This window comes from Bombus impatiens, unplaced genomic scaffold, assembly GCF_000188095.3.
Source record: "Bombus impatiens unplaced genomic scaffold, BIMP_2.2 scf_0377, whole genome shotgun sequence".
Lineage (NCBI taxonomy): Eukaryota > Metazoa > Arthropoda > Insecta > Hymenoptera > Apidae > Bombus > Bombus impatiens.
Genome location: NT_176796.1, coordinates 2087658 through 2114075, shown reverse-complemented (window position 1 = coordinate 2114075; position 26418 = coordinate 2087658). Strand labels below are relative to the sequence as shown.

General features: G+C 42.3%; 1 protein-coding gene across 9 annotated transcripts in view; it reads right to left on the bottom strand.

Annotated features, from left to right (window-relative positions):
* The window catches only part of LOC100747894 (dystrophin, isoforms A/C/F/G/H), a 445522-nt gene that overhangs the window by 337214 nt on the left and 81890 nt on the right, over window positions 1-26418 (bottom strand). For all 9 annotated transcript variants that reach the window (XM_033320912.1, XM_033320911.1, XM_012386070.3 and 6 more), the window contains 2 exons: window positions 24217-24315; window positions 7391-7496 (listed from right to left, as the gene is read on the bottom strand). In XM_033320912.1, the coding sequence (XP_033176803.1) occupies window positions 7391-7496; window positions 24217-24315 (205 nt within the window). The remainder of the gene's footprint in view (window positions 1-7390; window positions 7497-24216; window positions 24316-26418) is intronic.

Here is a 26418-nt window from a genome sequence, read left to right as displayed (position 1 = left end):
CTGTCTTCTGGCGGAGGTAGAGCGAGCCTTTTCGAGAGAGAAAAAGCAATCTTCCCAAACAGCGACGCGTTCTTTAAGCAACTTCGCTCTCGTCGTGTGTAATGGAGGAAGCATAATGTCTCCATCAACGATTTCCCATTATGTTTGTCGCGGCTGCTTCTTCTCCACTCTCGTTTTTTCTTCCCTCGAGTTCCCATGCTCCGCGAAACGTGCAACGAAAGCGGAAGAAAACGCACCTCCGTCGTGGAATAAACGTTTGCCTGGCAACGAGTGCTCTTGCGTCTCGAAATGCGTAGTCATCGTCGACCAAAGGGTTTCGATAGAGAACGGAATTACAGTCAAGATGGTTTAACAACTAATTTAAGAAAACTATTTCAAAGGAAAAATTCAAACTTGCGAACAGAGATACCGCGTTCTTTGATTCCGGATTCGCTTTAAACATTGGTAGAGCAAATGTTTTATAGGCATCTAACGTTTGACGTATTTATGTAATTCCGTGTAGCTTAATGAATTTCGAAAGCAAAGCGCTAAAGCAGTAGCTGAAACCAAAGGGATTAGATCTTCAACTTGATCCCTCGACGATCTATTAATCTTCACTCTTAACACTTTCTCGTACACCGTCTCCGGTAGATCGACTTCAACACGCGAAGCTGAAATTCTGCTATATCACACGGCAGGAATAAATCACGTTAAAGGAATCTGATAAGAGTAAATGAAACAAGGGCGTAAACAGACACAAGTTTATAAACAAACAAGGCGAATACGTAAATAAACAACTCGCGAAAGCGAACAAATCGCGAGACTTGGAACCAACTAACCATGTGTCTCGAATAATTGACAATTTACAATTAACGTTCTGCATCGAATAACAAAACTGCCTGCTTGAAAATCAAAGAGCTCTTCTCTCGTTACCTGAGAGCCCGAGGCGAAAGGGTGTCAGCGGCTGAAACGTTCCGGACATACTTCATCCTCTGAGAGGAAGCGAAACACAGCTGGCAAGCTCTGCCGTTCCCCCATTAATTGACATAATTAAGCAATTAGGCGAGAAGCCGGGACGCGTACTGATACTTTAGTCGCAATAAGTTACCTAAAGTACGTATAATTTGGGAGATATGCAACGCTCTTAAGTCGCCATAGATTCGGGGTAATTGCGAAATGGCGAGACGACCGAAGTGGTGCGGTAGCCGTCCCTTATACGTGCAAGTTTTGTCCAGAAAAGTACGTGAACCACTTCTACACGAACGAGAGAAACAGTATTTGTAGCAGGAAGGATAAACCGTAAGTGAAACTTATGGAAAGTACGCGTGGACCGAGGTTCGACTCTGAATCTTAAAAAGCTTACGAAAGAAACGTGCAATTAAACAGGTCTATCGATCGAAGAACATTGATATCGCGCTTCGAGCGAGAATAAGATATTTTCCTACCGTTTGCAACTCGTGTTTACGCCTTCCACGTGGTTAAACGTCGTTGTTTCAAACAGCGAAAATACTTCGTCTACGTTGAAGGGAGAGGAATAGCGTCGAACTTTGTGGATGGGCAAATTATCTTATAGCGTTTGCCACTCCGTTTTCTGTTCTTTTCTTTTGCTCGTTTGCGTTTGATTTGCCACCAGAATAAATATTACAATTATTATGATCGAAAAGACTGGACAAACACTCGGTTAATCAGGATAGTGGACAAGACAATAACGGACAAATGGGTATCGATGGCGAGTGGACGTGTTTACTCGGTATCAATCGCTTCTGTATATTTACTTGGAAAATACAACATCGTGTATATGCCATATTCTACTTCGTACAGCTTTATTACCAACTATATCTTGTGTTTTTCTAAGCGTGTGATTTTTGCAAGGTTTTTATACGATGTGCCATTTATCACGCGAAATATCTTTCGACGAATCATAGGGGAAGCTATAAAAGTTAGGTCAATCGTACTTTTCCACTCGGTGAGTCGTCAAAATTGAATAACCCTTGGCTCGCGAAGCGAATGGGTACTTTCCAAGAAGCAGAGCCTCGCTTCATCGACTCTATTATGAAACATCATCCGTATAAAGAGAATGCCAAGTTCTGACTTCCTCGCAACAGGTTGCGGTTTTCGCCTATCAACGCGTCTAGCGTCTCATTTTCGGAAAATAAAATACATCGGCTCTTTCGAGTATATTAGTACAATTTCTTCTACCTTTGTTTCACGATTGTTTTTTTTTCAGCACCTGCCTACAGTCAACGTAAATATCGCAACTATACGATATATAAGTATTTTTAGGAAGCTGATAATCTTTCTTTTGAACTGTAAAAAACAAAAAACGGGGGACAAAAGGTTGTTTGCGCTAACGTTAAAACATTTTTTACCCTCTACCGGACGGACTAAGGCGTTGAACCGGAATTAAGCAAACACAGAAGCAACAAAATTTTAACGAACCAACGTGAAAATGACCGGAGCAGTTTCATCGGTAGATTTGATGAAAAAATATCGAAAAATCAAATCGGAAAATTGGCTTTGACACCGGAGACTGCACGTTACGCAACCGTGACATTCCCTGAAATATTCTTTCGCGTTGTAATGCTAAAAATCCAGAACGTTTGTAATGGGCATGCGTCGACTACGTAACGCGACAAGAATAGGGTGCGTTATTGGCACGGTTTATAGCCAGAGGGATGCGTGCACAGTGCACGTGTATTCGTCCTATCGTGGTGCACACGTGGTGAACACACGCGTACACAGAAACGCTGTCGGCTTTGAAGTGGCTCTTGCCTTCATTCCTGGGGTACAAGTCGGTTGCTATCTCGCACACCGTCCTATCGCCATGGTCGACGGATGTGTGTCCCAAAAGCCGCACGCAGGAATGCAATGCCGAGAGGCTTCCGAACCGACCTCGAGAACGCACCGTCCGTGCTGCATTATCGTCAACCGAAAACGATCCGACCAGCTGTTAACGCGCTTGTATAATTGTTGTTAATATATCCGCGATTTTCCATATACCGTATGAAGCAGCTCGAATATGTAGGAATCTGTTTATGCAAATGGAATGGTTACGTCCAGTGAATCCCGTACACAGTGAATTTTGATAAATACAGGGATGTGAATATCGACGTTGTTGTTATTTCTCTTTCACGGATTTGGAGGCTGCGTGAATTGGAAATTGCAGTTGCAAATATAATAAAGTAAAGGTCGCGGGCGGAAACAGCGTGATAGACACGTTTCTATTGATTTTCCGAATTTAACGAACTGTACGATTAAACGGCAGAGTCTAATACGACGTTTAACGTAACAAAAAAAAAGCAACTAGTTTCGAAGCTGTGGATCTCTTGATAAAAATATCTGGAAAGTAAGTTGAAAAGTTTCTAGAGGTCGAAAAAGACGCGTTCCGCTTCATCGAACGATTTTGTTAATACGACATTGACTGACAGCGGAACGAACTCTAAATGTGTTTCTCTGCGAAAATTAGGTAACGCGACCTTCTTTTCCTGTAATCTTGAAAATATTATGCCAACGATATAAATATTTCAAATCGCTAGTAATTTGAGTTCTACTCTCGGTTCTAAAATGTCAGACGTTCTATTTAATTTTAGAATCATCTAATTGATATCTCTTCTTCTACGTATAATCATGAATCGAGCTCGTGTTATAATTATTTTGCACAAAGAACAGAAACTATATTCGCTATATTCGCTAGGAAATATTTGAGGCAAACGATCGCGAGTCGCTTTACATTCTTACAACACTCAGTCCCGGAGACGATTTCACACCTGGAGTTAATTTGCCTTCCGGTTTCGCCAGACCCGAATCTGCCACCCTATCCAGTTAATAGAAGGGTTTAATTAACGACACGGAAGAATTTAATTCCGCAAGCGAGAGTTTTGGCAACAATGCCGAAGGAGATCAGGTATTCGATCGAGTGACGCCAGTTTCGCGACACGGTTCAAGACAATTCGTGGAATTTCCCTCAAAGAAAGTTGCATCGTCGACTGTACGTAACTGTCGGGATAAAAGCGGGGACAATGGCTTATCTCGAGACATTTTCTATCGTTTTTCGTCTCCCTCTGGTGCGTTACTCGTCGATAGTCGCGAAAGTATCGGCGACGAATACGAAATCCGCCGGAAAAAGAATCAACGCCACGTATATATCAGCCGATTGCATTCATCCACGTACATCTGTCTGAGAAATAAACTGGTACGCGATATGAGAATCTGAACGACCATTGTACTTTAAGACGAAGCGATACTTTCTGGCTGAAACGCTAGCTTCGATGCACTTTGGAGCCTTCGAAAAGATTCCACGGTAATTTTACGCGCAGATAGGAAACGTTTACGTAAAGTAGAAGGGAATCCTGAATGTTTCATGAAGTCGTTTTTGCACGGTTAACTTTTGACGATAACATCGGACGTTCCTCGCGTATTTCTTTTCTCCGAGAAACGAGAGCACGACGTTTAATAAATTTCAAGTGGAATCTTCGCTAATCGCAGATATCGTATTTGCTTTATATTCGAATACTCGCAACGTCGAATGGTAATGTAAATCGGTGCATCGACAATGGAATATTTTCGATTTACTTTTAATTGCAAAGAAATCTTAATATCCGATTTGTTCCTCTATCCAATTTCCTACCTACGAGAAACGAGACGCACGTGATTAGTGGTTCGACGTATAATATAAAAAGTTAGGAACGCGTTTCTACGTAGAAACAAAGTAGAAGAAGGGCCGGAACGATTCGAGCGTATAATACAGGGGATGCATAGAAGAAACGGCGGTGAAACGCGAGAGCGTTAGCATGTCAGTGTTTCGTGCTGGTAATTAAAGGCTGCGAGGGAACAGCAGCACTTCGGACTAGGTGGGCATTTGCCGCGGTTTGATAACGTGACCGTTATGAAAAATCTGCTGTGGAGAGGTTGGCCGAAATGCGGCCGCCTTTCGATATACGCGAGGTTGCCGTGCCGAGCCACTTCAGCATCGGTTCAATCTCGAGGAGGCACGTGCACGCCAGCCAAGACGGAAAACCAGACATCGGGCTGCTACCCGTAAACCGACAGCTTGCGAGTACGAGCGATTTTTAGATCGATAAAACGGCCACCTTTTTATTTCTCTATGTACCGCCGAACGATAAACTTGGCCAACTTTGGACGCACAATTTTTCTTCCTAGTATATACGTTCCGATCGAGTTAAAGAGAGACGAATTACAAGTTTTCACCTCGATGTCGCAAGTTCCATACGAAGTAGAGTTTTTACAAGGATATGAAGTAGCGTCACGACACCGAATATTCTTTTTTTCCTGTCCATTCAAATTGTACTAGATTGTCCTATTATTATTGCACGATCGGTGTTGTATACTTTATATCGAGGAATAAGAATTTCTTCGATCTCTACCGTATTATTCATCGACGTCGTGGAATTATTAATGCAATTGGACGAAAAATTCACCGATTCCATGGAAACGACGTATACGATTGCCATACTGCTGATGTTCGCGAGTATATAGAAAACTTGAAGATGCAAGAACGTATCATCGGAAAAGATATAAAATAATATGTTTCAAGCGAAAGAAAGAAAAGACGCCGGATTCGTTAGTACTTTCTTATATCTACGAAAGACACGAATTTGCGTCAACATCCATGATTCTGATGATCACGCGAAACCAAGACATTCAATAGCGTGAAATACGGTAAAAGGGGGCGCAGGTGCGATTAATAAGAATGCTGGAGGAGAAGCGTAGCTTGCGACGCATAACGCAAGAGACGGGAACCAACTGGTTGATAACCCTTTCTTCCCTATTTCACGCAGAGTGGGCGGCCTGCTGAAAACAATGGACGAAAGAATCGTCTGGCTATAATGCACGGGCGCAGTACCAGACGGGACTGACAAGTACCGGCACGCTAATATAGAAGGAACAATGCGACATCGGCGGGAGAGAGAGTTTTCCAGGGCTCTTGAAACAATTAACGGCATCGCCGTTAATCTCCGCGCTCGACCCTCTATTGCGTCAATCCGCGCCAGATTCGCGGGCATTTAAAAAGTTTCCAAATCAATCGGATCCCTCGCCTCGCCCCAAACGGTTAGCCGAGCTAATTTCCAATCCACCCAGATAGACCAAAGAGTCGTCAATTAACGGCTGGAATTACCGTTGAGAAAATATTCGGCAGTCGATGCTTGTCGAGTGATCGAGAATCGACTACCAGCGTTACGGTATGGAAAACGCACGTGAAACGATCCGAAGAACTCGCACCGTTAGATCAGCACGTTCGATGCCGCGTAGAAAGTCGATTGCGTGTGAGATCTTTAAGAATCGAGGAATCGTCGAAGTTTAAAGATCTTGAGAAAATGAAACCGCGTCAATGCTTTGCCATTGATCGCTTCCAGCACTGTTATTATATGACTGTGATTACTATGATTATATAAATTTATTTATTTATTTCCTGATTGCTCCGTACAGTTATATCGTTTAATTTAAGAATATAATCCCAGAAGCAGGAATATAATCATTTTCTGAGCATCCGTTTTCACTGGATCATTAGACTCGCAAATTGCTGGTCTTTTCAATGCATTCGTAAATCGTTTCGCTTCGATAGAGCTCCATCGAACATAGAAATTATTTGCTTCGCTTTCAAGTGCCGATTAAATTAAAAAAAAAAAAGAAACTGAAATCTCGTAAACGCGACGGTAGCCGACCAAAGCGAAGGCAAAGAACGACCGTCAAAGTGTTAAACGAGAGTAAATTATTTTATTTTATTTTATATTTCACGAGTAAGAGCTGTCTATAAGCTAATATTCCTACTATATCATTAGGACGATGTTCGGATATCCGATCGCTTATTACGGAATCAAGTTGCAGGTAGAAGAAAAGACAAATTGACGATTTCATAAGAACATCGCTGACAGAGGAGAAATCCTTTGCACGCGATCCGTTCAATCGGATGTAAGAAACGATTGAAAAGAACGGCTTGGAGCAAGATACTTCGTATAATAAGTAGCTGTCCCGTGGAACAGATGGTTCAATTTATTACAGACTTTGGTCGAACAATCAAGGCCGATAATTAAACTTCTGAAATTTGCCGGGGCCTGAAAAGTGCTTGGCAAGCAGTAACCGTGCACCCTTATCAATTGCGACGACAAAAACTTATTAAGGTCGTTGGCTATCGATACGGATATCGATCTTCCGCGATGACGATATTCTCATTACCAATCTCGTTCTACGTTCGTTTCACGATTTAACTGGTAATAAATTATCACCTGTCCTAACGAATAGCGCTCGTAATTCGAAATACTTGGCAATTGTAAGCTGTGAATAACCGCGTAACGGGAATTAGGTTGGAGCGTGTGGAATTAAATGGAAACGCGAAATAAAAGTTTCTGAAAGCTGAAACGGGTTGAAATAGGGGAAAAGAGAATGAGCTTACCTTTGCCGTGCACTTGCTGTCTATTGGTGTCCGCACGCAGCGCTTCCGCGGTGTGCACCAGCTCGTCCAGCTGCGGCTTTTTCTGTCCCAGCTCTCGTAGGACATCCTGCGCAAGCAAACCAGACATCCGTGGATTAATATCGCCCTTAGAACGTTATACCTACTATTTTCAAAATTGCATACGTATTAAAATAAAGCAGCATTGTTTCCTCAGTGTTATTTACTTCTTCAGCGACCTACGAATTTCTGAAATTTTCCCCATTTTTCAAGGGGAACCGGATTAAAGATAAAACGTAAAATTCGACGATGAGCTGTTAAAATCGTCGACAAGTCGGATCGCAACGACCGGTTCGAATTTTTACTTTATGAAACGTTTTTTCGGACTTTTATCCAAGAAGGAGAAAAAATATTCAGAAATATCGGCGAAGCGAGAACGTTTCCATCAAACGTTCCGCGAAAGCTTCGGGTCGATCACCTGTTTCTGCCTCTTCGTTGTAGCTGCTTTCTGCTACACGGGCCTATCGATCGGTCGTAGACATCCTAGAAACCGAGCTACCATTTTCGCTGTCCATTGTTACAAGCGCAGGAGCGCCGGCTTTTTGAAAACCTAATTAGCACATTGCGAACGAAACGCGTATTATTACCCGGCCCTGTCATCCCGTGTAATTATGCCGCGTAATAAAATCACGCGAAACGACAACTAATTAAAACTTGTCGCTTTATATTCGATGGAAGATACAAATGCAGATGACTTACTCGCATCGTTGTTACTTCTCGATGCGAAAGAGTAAACATCGAACAATAACGGACGAACGTCAAACCTTTCGAACAGAAAACGTGACCAGAATCGAGTATATTTTAAGATAATTAAAAATATAAATTAACGTAATGGCATCGAACGGCGACGCGAGAGACATTTTCTCGCGAATGTGAATAAAAGTAGCGTACGATAAAAAATAAATAGATTCGTCTGAGAAATCGTAGATAACGTAAAAAGTATAGCTTTAAGATAAAAATGTTACTAATCGCGATGTTCGTTACTCCAAGCAAATTTTCTCTAGCGTGATAAAGCTAGACAACAATCTCTGAATAAAATATGCAAACAAGCGTGTACGCTGGAAGGAGTTACGAAAAGCTCAGAGCTCTTTCCTGTACCTTGCGCGTAACAAGAACCGAAGAAATTCGCCTTTGTGATTTTCTAGTACACCGTGCGTCAGCTTCGATCAATGTATGTACGTACTTATTTGCCGTTGACAGGTACGATATTCTCGTCACTCGCGTTCAACGTTCGCGTTCTATTAAACGTCTCGTTCATCAAAAGAATATGAAAGAAGAATTAAGGAAGAAGAAAGGTAAAACAGAGTGCGAATGTTCGAAGAAGAAAGTCACGGTGGCGTGCGGTGGCGTATTCAAAGGAAAATGTTTACCGAACCAGAGATGTTCTGCGGATTACGAAAACAATAACCGTGTTAAGTCTTGCTAATCTGCACCAGACCGAGATAAAAGGACAAGCCGAACGACTGGCTGCCTCGCGCTTCACTACACCAAATTCTAATCCTGTTCTCGCGTTCTCGCCTAACGATCAAATTAATTTTCCTATGGTCGACTAACCGTGAAACGTTCAAACTCCCTCCGTTCCGCGAAAAGGGAACGCTGTTCATTTAACGTCATTACGTTTCCTTCCGTTGGTAACGGTGAACTGCGCGATGAGAGTGGAATTCAGATGAATTATGGACCGATTACCAGCCATGGAAAAGCAGGAATTCAAATTATTCATTCGCCTCGTTAGCGAATCTCTTAGCTCGACCAGGTTGAAACAACACCGCGTGCGCGTATGGCGTGGTGTATCGTAAAATTTAGTTATAAAATCAACGAAGGGAACGATTTAGACGACGATCGATATATCGAATGTCTTAATAGTCCCCGAGGAGAGCGCTTTTTATTATCGGACAGGCTCGTCCAATTTCGCTCGATGCTGAACCGACTCTTTGCTGGCTACGTGTCGTCGAATTAACCAGATCGGCCTGGATTACTCGGTTAATCTTGGTAATCCGTTTTCTTTCTTTTCGTCGATAGACGATTCTCTTTTTCAACTTCCTATCGAGCCGAATAGTCAAATTATCCAACGTGCTCTTTGATGGATTACGAGTCGGGATTTTACACGAAACAGATGCATTTTGTTGATAATTTATTTATCGGAAAGTACGAGTTAAATTGTAACTCGATCGCCAATATAATCGAAATCGATTTCTTCGTTAACTTTCAGTTCCGTGATCGTAATAATCTCTGACTAAAGCATCCGATTAATCGATCGTTTGGCTTTTCGCGAGCTCGGATATTCTTTAAGGAGATCGATCGTTCGTTTTTAATCCGAGCATCGTGCAACCACACACAAACGAAGTTATTTATAAGCCTCGCGTGTAATCGATCGTGCGTTACTTCCGTGTCACTGGCGGCATGGAAAACTCGCCGGTATACGGAGAAAGCGAGGCTCAAGAAAGCTCGACGGGACTACGAAAATATGGAAACCACCAGACGTCCAGTATAATGTATGGTGATGCATCGCGTCGTTATGTAGATACAAAGTTAAAGACGAGAGTGCTCCCCATAGACGTTGGATAATGGCGACTTCGTCATGCGTGAAACGAACTGTACTAATACCAGGTGAAAATGCGACGCGATTTATGGGTCGAGTGGCGCGAAGAGAGCGATGACAAGGACACGTGCACAGTCGAACTTTACGCGGACGTACTTTGCCCGCGTTACGAAACAACGCTGTTGTTATTCCGACATACCGCGATGATGGTGAGTACACTGTCATTTTCTATGTATCGCGGTGTTACACAATGCAGTTGAATCAATGAATCATGCGTTTTCCTGCAGTTCATTCATAAATCCTTAGGTCGTGGTATTATCGAGAATTTCAATTCGCGATCTCTAGAGATTCGAGGTTCTGGAATTTTCGAATTCTTCGCGAGTTCTCCAATATTCTAGAGTTTCCCGACTCGCAATTTTTCTAATTTCAGAGTTATCGAATCCCCGATTTTTAGAGCGTTCTTAGAGTCGGCCGAATGTAAATTTTTATAGTCGTCGAGTTCTCAATTTCTAGGTCTCTGGAATTCTCCAGTTCCGAGTTTTTTATTTTTCGCGGAACAACGCATACTCGAACGAACGTGGGAAAACTTTGACGGTGTGTTACACCGTTCTGTACTCGCGTCGAGTACTCTTGGCGAGGTGTATCGCATCTATCATTCTAGTCCACGTTAATCAACTTTAATACCCGTCACACGATCCTTCGTCCCATTTCGATATTCTTCGATGCTTCTCCGAACGAAAGAGATATCGTGGACGTTGGAAAGGGTAACCATAGATTGATCGAACGCTACGTTCCAATTCGTTGAAAAGGCAGCGGGCAGTAGGTTGTCACATTCTCGTCTGCCAGTGGTAACAAATGGAAAACCCGTAGGATTTGATCCGTTGAAACAGGAGTCGCGGGAATTTCAATAGATACCCGGTGGCCTCGAACATTCTGAATGTTATCGTTCACGCTGGAAAAGTGATATTCACAGCACCTCCTGTCGCGTCCATTTTAATCCGCTCAGTCAACGGACTGGCTGCACTTCCAGCTACGCTTTTTTCTGTATTTTATTCACCTTTCACCCCCCCCCCTCTCTCTCTTCTCTCTCTTTCCATTTCCTGCGTTTGTTTAGCGGTGCACGTTACGAACGAGGCGCAACACGAATGTAATCTTAACTAATGTTCGCGAAACGAGAAGAAAAAAGGAAACGAGGAAAGAGGAAAAAATATAATACGCTTCTCCGGCATCAACGAGTCTGTCTCGACTCTCGAGTTCGCCCTCGTGTTCCTCGTTTCTTCTTAAAAGAAGAGAATTATCGTTCATCCTTGACACGGTTAGTTCCCTTTTTACGTAGCGTTATTACGCCATTAAGTTGATACACGTGTGAAAAGTCAGCGGGTTCAGACACACGCGTAATTGCATTTCCCTGGGCCGTCCTTGGCGCACAACAGGCAGCATGCAGCTCCAGATAAATCTCGAGTAATTAACGCGCGTCGCCGACGTGGCTAAATCGTAGGAAATTTCGCTTTGAAACGAGAACGCACCGCGCCAATACGCTGATAAGACGCGAGTCGACGCGCTATAACGTTTGACGAACAGTTACAAACCGCGTTTCAAAACGCGTACCACCGTTCGCTCGTTCCCTTTAATATCTAACCACCGTAATCTGCTTGTCCGACTATGCAAATGAAAATTGACACTGTCTCGGTTTTGCCAACGCAAACGGTATTCGTTGATTTCGCGGCCCTCTCCAAGTCCTTCGTCCGTCAGAAATGTGTACCCTGCATTGATTTTCTAATGTTCGCTTTCATATTCGTTATTTCGTTATAGCTTACTCTCGCCATCCAGAGCGCTCTGTTATCGTTTCATCTCTCGGTACCTTCGCCAACCCGCTGTCGACTACAGTTTCCGAGCGCATACTTTCCTTCGAAACAACGCGAAACTAGATCGACATTATTTTCTCCGTTGCAGAGGCTAAATAAAGCAGGCTACGCCAAAGTACGTCGCATCGACCAGGTAACAACGATCTCCTAACGATTCTCTCTGGCAAACTCGAGTTCCGCTCGAATAATCACGCTGGGCAAAGCCGACGTACACGTCTTTTCCTCGAATCCAATTAAACGGTAATTGAAAGGAGGGAATGGGTCGAAGAGGATGCTGTCTTATCGCAAGAAGAGCCGTACTTTTATTCTCTCTTTCCGCGCAAAGAATACTCCTCGTCCAACGGACGTAAGACAAATGATCGGTTAAAGTCGCCCTAGTCGCCTCGAATAACTTTCCCAGCTATGAAATATTCCCTCATAAGCGACGCGTCCTACGCCTACCTTCCTAATACCGTCCATTACCAATGTTGCGAGGTCTGAATAACCGTCGCAAAGTATGGAAACTTACTCGATCAGTTGGTGCATTATTCAGCGCAACGCTCTCGAAAACATATATACGGTGCCCCTTGATTTCTTATGCCAGGTACAAACCGGGGCACAGTGTCACGCGTGAAAAATATCGGCAAGCAATATCGCCTAACGTTTGTTCGTGACCGACGCTTGATGAAAGCAATGTGGTATCTCAATGGGAAGTGGAACAAGGACGACGTGGGAAACGTAGAACAAACACGGCGGAAACCGTCGGTTTAATCGTATGGCTGCTCTACTGGACGAGAAACAGCCGCTCAGAGGACGCGAGTTCTACCGACAAATGCACCTTTCTTCCACGCGTGATAATTTAAGGTTTGCAGGCGGAATGTTCTAATTAAAATAGAGAAATGTCGTGGACAGGATAGGTTATCGTGACATAAAACGATTTGAACGAGTTTTCAGTCCTTGAACAAACCAATACCAGAACTGGAAAATTGATTCGGCATTAAAAAGACAAATATAGTTTAGTATATAGAATATTTTACTATATAATAACAAATTCAGCCTGAGTTTTACGCAGACGATGGCCAATTAATGGTCTCGCGATGAACACGATTGCACGATGAAATCAAAGTCGTCGATCGATCGATCGTCTTTGTATTCGGAGACTATTATTTGTACAAATTATTTTAAGCGTGCTATCTGTGTTTTATCAGATTATCTTGGTCTGTCTAGAAAAACATTTGACGATAGTCATTCCAGAATCACGAATCAGCAAATGACGCAACGCAGCAGATGACACGCAAAACTGTCAGAGAAAATTGAAATAGCGTAGTACACGAGGACTTTTTTCGTTGCTCCGTATAAATTATGCGAACATCGTGAACAGCGAACTTGGCCAACGTCGATCGATCATCGCACCGGCGTGATGGCTCATTTTTAATAAAAAGAGTAACCATCGTAGACCTGCATTCCGTACCGCAATCCGGAGAAGGGACGATGTCGACGTTGTACGCGTTAGTCTCGTTAATGGAAACGGCAGTGAAGCAACAGAGGAGGAACAGCCGTCGCGTACAGTCTTGTCAGCGAAAACCGGACTTAACGATATTAACAAACACCGTTCTGATCTCTGTGAATCTCGTGGAAAGCCCCGGTGGTGTCCTTCCGTCGACAAAGTCAAATTTTCAAATTTTCAAAAATTCAAATTTTCAAAAATTCGAAAATTCAAATTTTCAAAAATTCAAATTTTCAAATTTTCAAAAATTCAAATTTTCAAAAATTCAAATTTTCAAAAATTCAAATTTTCAAAAATTCAAATTTTCAAAAATTCAAATTTTCAAAAATTCAAATTTTCAAAAATTCAAATTTTCAAAAATTCAAATTTTCAAAAATTCAAATTTTCAAAAATTCAAATTTTCAAAAATTCAAATTTTCAAAAATTCAAATTTTCAAAAATTCAAATTTTCAAAAATTCAAATTTTCAAAAATTCAAATTTTCAAAAATTCAAATTTTCAAAAATTCAAATTTTCAAAAATTCAAATTTTCAAAAATTCAAATTTTCAAAAATTCAAATTTTCAAAAATTCAAATTTTCAAAAATTCAAATTTTCAAAAATTCAAATTTTCAAAAATTCAAATTTTCAAAAATTCAAATTTTCAAAAATTCAAATTTTCAAAAATTCAAATTTTCAAAAATTCAAATTTTCAAAAATTCAAATTTTCAAAAATTCAAATTTTCAAAAATTCAAATTTTCAAAAATTCAAATTTTCAAAAATTCAAAAATTCAAATTTTCAAATTTTCAAAAATTCAAATTCAAATATGCACGCCAGCCGAGGTCACGGCCCATAATTCACCCGAGTCGATTAAATAAAACGTCGCGTCACAAATTTCACAGGTCGTAAAGATAATTCATAAACGTGCCTTGGCTGGCTATAAACGATCACCGTTTCGCTCGCAATTTACGGCCAGCAATTGCCGTAGCAGGCTTCTTTTATCAAATTTTGTTTAATCCTGAAACGCGTCCACACGAATATTCACATCGTAAGGTAGCAGAAATTTACGCGGATGACGAGCGATTGAGAATCGAGCGAAAAATCTGTGTTGTGCGAGAAAAAAAAGGAGAAAAGAAAGAAAACACGTCTTTGTCACGATCTAAGCACAAGACTGTCGAGAAACAGAGAAAGAGAATTTCGAGAGCTATATTTCGGCGTTATTTTATCGTTAGATACACTGCCTGTCGTATTACCTTACATTCTCGATCGAAATTCTCAAGCAAAAGCTCGAACATCGTAGTTTCTTCTTCTTTCTTCCGACTATCAAAATCTTCTAGGTGTAGAGAGATTACATTCCGATCAACCTTGAATCCCGTTACATCGTTTAACCCATAAAAAGAATTGCTACAAGCGAGCAGCCAGTAAGCGCGCCAGCAGGGAGGGCTCAACAGCTTACGGATTGATCGATAATTAATGCGGCCCGAGCGTGAATTACCGTCGCCAGGAGGGGAAACGTACTAGTCGGCCTGTTTCTCTTGCAGTTTCCCTTCCTAGCGGAACTAACGATCGCAAAGTTGCGAGAATAACGAGACGTGGCTTTGAACGTGGCGTAAGAAAGTTACGTTGTGGAGGAGGATACGACGAGGCCGAAAAACCAGCAACACTCGTCTACGTAGACTTTTACGGTCAACGAACGAAGGAGAAGAACGAGGGAGAGAACATGCGAGCGTGAAGGGTAGAAGCCAGGTTGTGAGAAAGAGGCAGAAAGAAAACGAGAAGTTGAGGTGGAAATAAAGAACGTGAAGAGAGAGGGGGGCGGGGCAGGCGAAAGAAAGAGGAATTACGGTGTAACAAAGAGGATATCCTTCTAACCCGGAGCTAACGTCTACAACGGGGAAGGGAGAAAAAAAAGTCGGTGTAACCGGCATGGTTTTTGGTAAGAAGATTTTCACTGACGTCGTTAATTTTCTTTTCTATTTTTCCGGTAAAGCGGTTCGCCGAGGCTCCGTTAGAAAAGAGGGTAACGTCAAAGAGTGGTCCGGGGAACGATGTTATTGCATTGCGGCCAGTAAAGAAGCGAACGAAGCACCAACGAGGAAAGAGGGAAAAAACGAAATTATCGGGCAACGGGATTCGTGGCCGTAGGATTTATCCCGGGAGAACGCGACCTCGGGCCAGGGACGCGTTCCCCGAGTTCCTTCTCGGACAATATTCGCGCGAAATTCGTTTTACCCGCATCAAAGAAAACGCTGCCCTCGTTTCCGCGATAGATTCGACTTAAAACGAAACCGTCTCCGCTTTGAAGATTTGGCTTGTCGATCGTCCGACCTGCAACCTGCGAAGATTAGAAGGAACCAGGCAAAAACGAGACGTGGAAGAACGACGTTCGCTAAGTTGGAATACGCGTTTTAACGCGTAGAATTTTACCCATTGGTTTACATAGTAGACTCTTACGTCTCTCGACTTTCGTATCACGTTGATAGAATGTCGTCTGTTCGACGTACGCGCTTCTAACGCAAAGTTAGTTACTTAGTTCGCAGAACCAGCTGAGTGTGTATTTAGCGAGTAAAATGCGTTTCAATGTTCGCCAACGCAAACCTTTCTTTTAAACTCGTTAAAGGTAACAAACGAAATTAGAAAACCGAAGAACAACCCTCTTGAAACTTCGCGCGATTACGGGGCAATGCCTGGAAACGGGAAACGCGATTTTTTAATTGCATTCATTCCTGGGGACTGAAGTAAACGACGGTCCTGAAACAAGAGAAAACAGCTGCCACTTTACGAATCGCTGGTTGATATTAAGCTCTGTAATTCTCCCGTGTTTCCTTTTACCTACTCGTCTGTCGAGGAACAACGTCGCGCAGGCAGGCCAGCAATAAATTCCCGTACCCGGCACCGTCATTAAGCCCGTTAAATGCGAGCAAATATCAGTACGCGAGGCGGCTGCGATTTCGTCGTCGCGACTCATCCTTTTTCGTGTTCTTCGGCGTTCGGATGCGAAGCATAAATCGTGTACTTACGTTGAATCGAAGTTGTAGAGTGTTGGTACACCCGGAGAAGCTACTCGAGCTACCCGGTCGTGCTTCCTTTCGATCCATCGCGCTTACACACACTTTACACGCTAACGAAACGATTCCGCCTGGCTTTTCTCGGTTCCGCGCATCGTTGTGTATTCTCCGCCAGACAACGATTCTCCTCTGGTTTATTCGCGCGAGCAGCTTCGGTTCCAACTCCTTCGTAACTCGCCCGTTTAGGATCGTTGGACGAAAATCACGCGCGGTCCCATCGTTTCCGCCGTGCGTTTACGCGCCACTTTCACCGCGAGCACGCGCCACTGATATTTTGCGCGCGAATTTATCGCAATGCGTCCGAAAACGTCCTCATTGTCGCTGCTCTACCGTCTCCCCGTAAATCCACGGACGCACGAACCGTAAACTACTGCAATTCGACAGTGGTCGTTAAAAAAAGAAGTCGCAAACAAAACCCAGTTTTGCGATACGAAGTCTGAACGACGTGTTTACGTTCGTCTCGTATAATCTTCGATCATCGATGTCTATCTATATGCGACGTTTTCAAGGTAAAACGAGTGACCTACGGTGACCGAAGACGAAGACCAAGGATCTGGCCTTTTATCGTTATTTCAACCTTGCTCTGAACTTAGCGTACACGATCGACGATACGTCGTCATTCTGGGGCATCTTGTTTAAAGCCGCGGAAGCGAGAAACGTAGCTGCGAAATCACAGTCTCGGTGTCTCGGTGGATATCTTTGTTTATTTTCTAGTTTCCTGTGTTACAGGAAATTTTACGATTAGATTTGGAAATACGACAAAGCAGAGCGGTTCGAATATTAGAAGGAAGAAATTACCTTTCGCTGCGAGGGAACTGGAAATGACGAGACACGTCAAACCGCTGACTGTCAGCCAGTCAAACTGCGTGGGCCTCTGCGGGACCAGTCGAGGTAACGGATAATGCGGCTTACCGCAATGTCAAAACTTTTAAATGAGTACCGACAAGACAGGTATAGAGCGATGGGAAATTGGAGGATATTCGAAGGGTAGATATCCAACCTAACGACTCAACGATGACGAGATCAATTTGAATTCCTTCTGGATAACAGATAAGTTGGAATAGTAGGTTGGACATGTAAATTTCCTCGCTATCGATATTCCATGAAACGGATATTAACTTAATCATCCGACCGATGCTGTTCTAATCGAATTTAACCGGACAATAATTATACGATATTCCAGATAAATTATTCTATACAGATTATCCGAGCGCGGTTTTGCGCGCGTTATCGAATCGAATCGTTTTTGATTAACCGTTTAAACGAAATGCTCTCGGATCAGGAAGTTTGATGCATGAAATTAAACGCGGATGTTAACTTGCCAGTTTATGAAAAGGAATATTCAAGCTGATTAAAAATAAATGCAAACTAGACACGATATCGCCAGATAATGAAAATGTTATAAATAACAAAATGTAATAATAAGAAATTATACTAACAATCGAGAAATAAATCGGCCAACCGGATCATCGTTTTTTTATCGCCGCGTATTCCACTGAATTTCGACCAAATACAAAATTGATCATCGATAACGAATCGAAGAACAGAGGGGGCAAATGGATCCTTAAATCCTTTCGAACGAAATTAGGACTCGCTGTTGGGACTGAACCAATTCGTCCGCGTAATTCGATTAAAAGGAGAAAAATCATTCCTCTTTCGCGATTTAACCGCGCGGCGAACAAGAACGATCGAAACAACGGGAAAATCAGCCACGATCCTTCTTATCTGGTGGAAGGAAGGCCGAGTAGGGCGGTTGCGACTCGTTTCACCGCATCCATTCACGAAGAGACGAAGAGACGAAGAAGAGCACGAGGAACAGAGCGCGGCAAAGAGGAGGAGCAGCGAGCCGGCCAGCAGGCTGTATCGATTTTCGTTTCGTTTGCTACATATTTCGTTGGCCGCATCGTCGGCGAAATTTCATTGGCGCCCTCTCGTCAAAATCACATTATCGGATTCACGCGCCGATAACTAAACTACGCGTTGCGTTGTTGCACGCCACGCCGTGAGAAACGCAAGAGACGAGATTCGTCGGAGAGGTTCGTTAGCGATTGGCAAATTAGCGCGGCAACTTCGGTTATCCGTGGCCCCGACAATTACCACGCGAATTCCTCATTAATGCAAGTATAACGAACGCGCCGATACGAACAGTTTCGTGGCCTGTTTCTTTTTCGGATACCTGCACCGTTCTCCATTCGTTCACCCGGTACGTATATACGCGGAATGTAAATTAATCAGAAAGACGGTTTAACGATTTCGAACAACGAGCACCGGTGCGCGTAACGATAAAGCAGAACGTTAATTTGATATTATATCGTGCAAATAGTTTACCAGCTCCGGTACACGATTGCGTCGTCGAATTAATTGAAACCGCGGTAGGCTGCAACGACGAGTGTTTATTCCGAAACGATCACGGTTTCGAAAAATCTTGAAACTGTCGGTGATTTCTAAATTTTTCTGCGGGTTGTTCGCTTCGATTCGTCGAGCAATGCAGTCTCGTTGCGATCGATCGTTGCCTCTTCGTTCACATACTCGTCGTTGATGTAAATGCTCTTACGTTTATTAAACCAACGAACGAACGTAATCAATCTATGGAGGAACGCAAAATGGTACGAGAAATACGTTCAGAGAAAATGAACAGCTTTACGAAAGAGAGAACAGGGGACGACGAAACGTGGAACCAAATAGCACGACTGACGAATAATCAAAATTTTCCTGGTTAATAAAACATGGCCGTATGATTTTCCAGCGCGAGTATTTCGATGGAAGCCCGCCGAGAAACTGACTGAAATTCGCAGCTTCATGGGCATCTGTGGTAGCTAGGAAACGGTATTATATATATACATATATATATATATATATAATAGCGTTACATATATACATACATACTTATGTATGTATGTATGTATGTATGTATGTATGTATGTATGTAAGTATGTATGTATGCATGTACGTATGTATATGTGTATGTATATGCATTTGTATATGTATATGTATATGTGTGTGTATATGTATATATGTATCATCCTCTCTTCTATAGCTTACGGGGTATAAAGCCTACGGGGCACAAAATTCGCGTACAGAGGGTGCCGTTTAGTAAGCGCTTTAAACCATCGCCAAAACAGACGCAGCAATTTCGTTACCGAAGGGTTGGAAATTGAAAATTTGATAGGATGAAACAAAATTGCGTTTGATTCTTCCAAACAGAAAATAATTTCCAATTTTTCTCGTATCTTTTTTTGTATTTTCCATTTTTTGGTCGAACGTAACGAAAATTTTGCTATCGCGCTCAGGATTACCCGATATTGATTTATGTATTATTTCGAATATTTTAAACAATTTTAAAGCGACCCACCAGAGTTTTCGATACCTTTTGTTCCTTAAGAAAAAAGAGAAAAAAGAAGAAAAACAGGTATTACCGGTGGATTCGAAAGATTTTAGCACAAAAAGAACATTCGTTATTTCCGATTTATCAAGCGCGAGGTCAAATCTATCGCTGCCATGGTACCTAATCGGATGTCGAGGGGATAAAGAAGATGCGCATTGCGCACACGCAATCCACCCTTCTATAATTGCCGAATGCTAAGACCAAATAATTCTCCTTGGAAATGTTATTTCTGAGACTTTATACGAATGATAATAAAATTAAACAAAATATATTCCATTGTGACAATCGTTCGAGTATACTACGAACATCAATGTATTCTTTAAAATTCTAAAATATCAGGCACAAAGAATTCCTTGTATCAACCGGAATTCTCATATCAGATTATCGTCAATGAATATAATACTTCGTAGCGAGTCGTCAAAATTTCATTCGCGTGTATTCGCGTGGGAAGCAAACAGCGGAAAATATGATAAAGGCGCGATAAGGATAAAAATCCTGGACTCGTTGAATAATACAAGAGCCAGGGTAACATCGACTTGCCTGTTGTATACGCGATTCAAAGTTAGACGTCAGTGAGTACGATTCAATTTATGGAGGGACAGTGTGTTTGATTTACACGCGAAACAATTAGAACAAACGTTTCGCTCAAAGTAACTTTACAGCCTCTCGCCATACAAATTTTATTTACGTCGCGCCTCAAATTCAAGTTTATCTGTACGAATGTTTTTTCAAACTGCTGTATCACCGCGTAGATCTATCGTTACGTACCGGTCCGAAACCGACAAATTTCGCGGGTCCGAATTAAAATCGAAAACACGCTGACCGAGTCAGTCGAAAATCCTGTCGAACTTTCAATTGCACGGAATAAATAATCCGTGAATAAAGAGGAATTCTTAATTTCAATTATTTCGTTTCGGTTTTTCTCTTAAAATCTTTCTTAGTTCATCGGTAAAGCAAGAAATCGATCGAGGGAGCTTGACAAATTTCAATAAAAAAAAAAAGACTAGAGTTCGATAATCAAAATTGGGAAAGGTCACTGAATTGCACAATTACTGAAAAAGGGACGAGGAATAAAGCGAGAAACGGGGAAAGAGAACGCAACGAGGTGGAAAAATCGATCGAAAAAGGACCTTTGACGTTGGATTAAAAATGGGTCGCGCGTTTATGAGTATGCACACGACGACGTGAAAAATGCGATGATGCGCACGTTCCTCGCGCGATATTACTTTAACGAGGTCGAACTAAATCGAGCACTGTGACTTCAGCTCGCCAACATCTACCACGTCTGGCCTTCGCGGAAAAATTTGCCATTTCTTTGCTCGTAATCGCGAGAACGTTCTACAAAAGGAACGGCAATTAAATATCCCGTTCCAGTCTGCAACAGCTTGCAAGGCGAATTCGAGAACTTGACTCAGACGTGCGTGACGCGCGTAAAAGCGTACAGCCTCATCCGGATATCGTTTTGTTCACGCCTCTCTCTCTCTCTCCTTCTCTCTCTTTCCCTTCAGCTCGAATCGAAATAATTCGAAAGTAATTTCAATTTAGCCGGCTCCGACTCGAGCGAGACACTAATTGCGAAAATCGTTGTGGAAGTTGGCCGGAGAAAGTTCGTCAAAACTCCGCGTAATTAGATACCGGACCGTGCTACCTCTTTAAGGAAATTTCGCCTCGACTCGGCGCGGCAAAACGACGATCTTGTAATATTGGATGGAAGGAATGTTCTTCTACTACTACGTTTGGAAAAGCAGAGAACAGGGGCGGTGCAGTTACGTCACGCATTACAGACATGACTAACGCGAATACTGCTGCAACTACGATGTAGAAACGGTCTTTGTAATTTGTATAACGTAGAAAAGGATTCGAGGATATACATAGTAATTCGATGATCGCATCTCTCTACGAAGGTAAACTAATTAGCGCGTAAAGTCGATCGTTACAGTATCAAACGACTGCGCAAACAACCGTTGTAATATTCAGCGATATACCCGACGATAATTTGCCGTTTTACTCTACAGAGACATTGATTTAATATCCAATTACAAGTTCAAATTACACGACGATTCCGACCAACTCGGTGGTTCGAGTCGCTCAAATTTTAACGCTTTCGAATTTCAACGCTGCTCTTCCAAAGTGACACAGTTACATTGACTGAAGTTCAGTGCAGCGCAACATCGCGTAATATATGCACGAAAACGTCGACGACGCACCTTCGAACGTACATCCTCCTCGTTTTAAATGACAAATCAAAGACCATCTGCAATTTAGCCTTCGGATACTCGAAGTTTACGTATACGTTCATCCTATCTATCGTTGGTACTTAATTAAGATTTTCTTTTTTTTAACGTAGGATAAGTAGATTACCATTTCGACGTACGAGACAAGAAACGACGTAAAAAGCGATACGCGTACGATCGCGTATTTCCTTAGAAACCTGTGCTTCTGTTCCTCGCCGGTTTAATTACTCCAGTTTCGAGTATCGAATGATTTTAATTCCAGTAATCAGCGCTATTCAAAGAGTGCTGATATTCCTCTATGCATTATGAAAAACCTTCGTCTCAACTCTCTGTCTATCTCTTCCTTCCTCTTCCACTCGGTGGCTCTTTCATTTCTCCATATCTTTTGCTCCGGCTTCCTCCAATCGGAAATCAATAACAACACCGCCGTAACCGACCCATTGTTTTCTACCGTCCTTGTGAAATTGTGTCCCAGCGATTCGAGTGGCGCTTTAACGAGACAAGGGCCGCCATATGATTTCAGTGGAAACCGGTTATCATTGATCAAGAATGGGACACAGGCTTTCTTTCTTTTCACGCGCAAAATTCATCGACAGATACAAAGGTAATCGAACTTCGTGGGGCCTTCTCTTCGCTCGCTTCCGAACTTTCTCAGCGCTTTCGAACGAGAGACGGAAAAATCTGAAATATCCTCGGAGTCGAGGAACAATCGCTTGCTGTCCGGCGGTGTTCTCGAATCGAGGAAAAAGCGCTCTCGATAAGGACAGGACGAGAGATAGAAGAAGCACTCGTTCTGGTACGAGCCTCCATTGAAGAGGAGCATTCGCGAAAGGACTGCCAATAAGATTTAATTAATTCCTTCAGTCGAGTTTTATCGAACACCAACCCACACCGCTTTGCTCCGAGCTGAAAAGATTACGACCGACCATTGATACTACACAAAGCACACTTTATGGGTCCTTTCACCCTCGCTACCGTTATGGAAACGATCAATGGAACAAATAAATAGAACTCGCGGAAAGAAAACGGGCTAAGTTGACTTTGCTCCACTTGAAAAGTGTTTATATTAGCAACGCGATCTTTAATGTAAAACACGGGAAATCGAACCTACAATTTTCCTTTGCCTGCACTGCCCTTGTTTCTAGAGCCTCGGAGAAGAGGACACTTCTTTCGAGAAACCAAACGTTACATAAATTGTAATTATCCGTTTATGAGGATGAAAATACAAATTTGCATCGATATCGTCGAATTATTCGATCTAAAGCATTTCGTTTTGATATTTTATCATGGAAAAAATAATAAACTCCGAAGAAAAACAGGGAATCGATAAAAATATTAAAAAATATTTTTCCAACGAAGCCAAAGATAAAAAAAGAAATAAAAGAGGAAAATTTGTGGACGAGAGATACGTAGCAAATCAACGGACGAGTAATCAATAGTCTGAGCATAACTATTGCGCGTGAAGCAACAATGTATCGTCGACGCACAAATAGGAAGGCGTGGCAGCGTTCATTGGACCCTTAATGCCAATGCCAATGTCAGGGTTTTCCCGGTCAGTAAACCCCCAGAAACCCCCACCTTTAACCCTCGGAAAACTGAGAAAGCGCCATCGCACCCTTGCTTACAAGGATCCGTTGAAACTACCGTGCAGCAATCGTCGATCGACAAACTGGGAAGAAACTCTGCGCTGATAACGCAGAGAGGTTCTCGCTTTACCCTCCAAGTACAGATAAGGGTTGAAGCTACGAAGCTGCTCGTTTACAATCCCCTCGTGGATATTGCAGATCATGCCTTTGCCGACGTAGGAACTCTTAGTTCTCTGCATTCACGTAGGGTTGACACGTTTGGTAAAATAATCGAGGAGGATAAAGGAGGAAAATGACATTTTTAGGTGCAATAAATCTACAATAAAATTTTTAGGAGATTTTTACACAGCTTACTGTTTAAGATTTACATTGCGATAATAAATGATAGAAGGACTATTATAGAATTTAGATTAAGAAGGAAGATTAAACGGTCGAAGATTATTAATAAATACTCCAAGCATCGTTAAATATTTAGAAACTATTTTGCGAAACTTTGAGCGAACGGAAATGAACATGAAGCTATTGGACGTCATGTAAAATGCAAGAACAGCGCGGCGCACGAACGAAGAACTTACGCATCTAAAGCGAATCGTGAATTTGTCGTGCGAGCGACGATAATCTACTTACCATTTGTTTATCAAGCGCCTCCATAATTTCGCCGACATCGCCGACGACCACGGCTTGTTTTCGCAGCATCTCTTCTTCGACCGTCAACCAGTCGCGTATCTGAAACAGAGATAAAATATCGTTATTATACTTCCATTGTAATTTATTATCATTATACTTGTCGTACTTTCAGTCTCTTACAATTAAAGATAAAAACAACCTATTAGGTTGTATAAACATAAAAATCTTCTAAATAAAAATCTTCTAAAAACGGTAGCTGACAAAGTTGACGAAGTTTTGCGAAATCCGAAGGTGTAATTATCGAACTAAGCGATTATCTTAATATTTCAAAAACTTTGAAGAGAACGAAGAAACGTGTCAGCGCGAAAACAAAACAGGAAGTCAAACAGTTAATACCGACTTCGTGGAATAAAAATGGTGAATGTGACTTATCGTATTTTTGTCCCAATACTCTGAATACGTTTTTAGATGAAGAAGAAGGTTATTTTACCCTAGAGCGTAGAAATTCCCTGTTGGAATAAAAATATTGGAAAGTGATGGAATGGAAACGGAAAGAAGACATCGATCAGAGGGGAATGGGATGCGAACAGGATAGGACCGAATCGAGTATTTACAGCCGGAAATTAGCTGGGAGTGCCTGTCCGTAAGTGGCTCGCTCCGTTTCCTGATATCAGGCAGGAGACCAGGGAAAACGTACCGATACACGGTTATTACAGCAAAAACATTACGCGCGCCACGTCTCATTGTCTTTCGGGCATTGTTCCTATAATTACGAAGCATTGTCTCTGGTAACGGGATTATCGTGGTAAAACGAAAATTTCACCGCGAATACCTCACATTTCAATAATAACAGACAATAAATTTTCTCCGTGAAAGCCAGCAGCAGCGCGCATAATTAAATATCAAGGATACATTGCTTAATTACAGTTCGATGTTGAAATCGGTATAGAAAACCGCGAGCTTCCAAACGCATAATTACTTTTTTGTTCCACCTCGAAAGATTTACTCCATTCGATATCTAGAAAAAAATGCAACGGGAACGTTCGAAAGCTTGATATCGAATTGGATGCGCCGAGACAAAGCTGTCGTTTGACCATACAGCTTTTCTTTGCATCGGATTAACGAATAGCTTGTACGCTTTTATCGGTACGAGAACAACAGACATTACTCAACGTGCTCGATAGACCGTGTTATGCGTACGAAGGTTGAACGACCTGCAATGTACAATTTTCCTTCGCTAATTGTATTTTTCGTATTTATTGAGCTCTTGCTTCGTAATATCGAACCACGCTCGTGGAACGAATCGTCGTTCCAGGTCGAGAAAAATAAAGTTTAATTTCCACTCGGCTTCCATGTCTCTATAAGAACGGTTAATAAGCTTATGACGTTATTTTTCGATATTTTTAGATTAAACGTTGAAAAAAATCGCGCGATATCGTTGGTAAAGGACCCGCGAAATAATTTCTACTGCGAAAATTCCGCCGATCTGGAGGCAACGCGGACGTATCTCCATCTAAAAAGGAAACGACGTTTACGAGCCACTAAAAAGTGGACGAACAATCATAATCGACTTCGGATGCCGGGTAACGCAGCCAGGAAACGGATGTTCGAGGACAACCAATGTTTCTGCGAGTCGTGAGCGTGTAACTTTCGGGGTAGGTCGATAAATCGCGAAAGAGATAAGCCGGAATGCTACAGGAAATTAAGGTCTCGCTCGGCTCGACATTTTCTCCCCCCTCGACGAGTCTGTCGGAGCTTCGTATCTGAGCCAGTGTCCTTCCTCTCTGGCTTTCACTTTAGCCCTCCGCTTCCACATAAAGCCGACCTGATTAAGTGCATGTTGTCGAAGAACGATCATATCTCTCATGTGGTTTTCTTCACGGCGTACTTTTTTTCCCCTCCCTTCTTGAAAAGCCTCGACGAGAGAAGCCCGATGAAAATGAAAGGCCTAGACGTCGTCCCCCGGCTGTCCCGAGGGAGCACACAGCCAAGGAGGGTGGAAGAATATATATGTATACACGAGCAAGAAAATATTCCTGCCAGTCCTCGTATATATGCCACCAGACTTTTCACGCGACAGTAGATTTGATATTTGACCTGCTGAAAAATGCGCACGGTAGAACGATGATTATCGTCGCACATACACAGTTGTCGTACGGAATTTCAGAGCAACGTGGTATTCCGAAGATGATTGACGAAGGA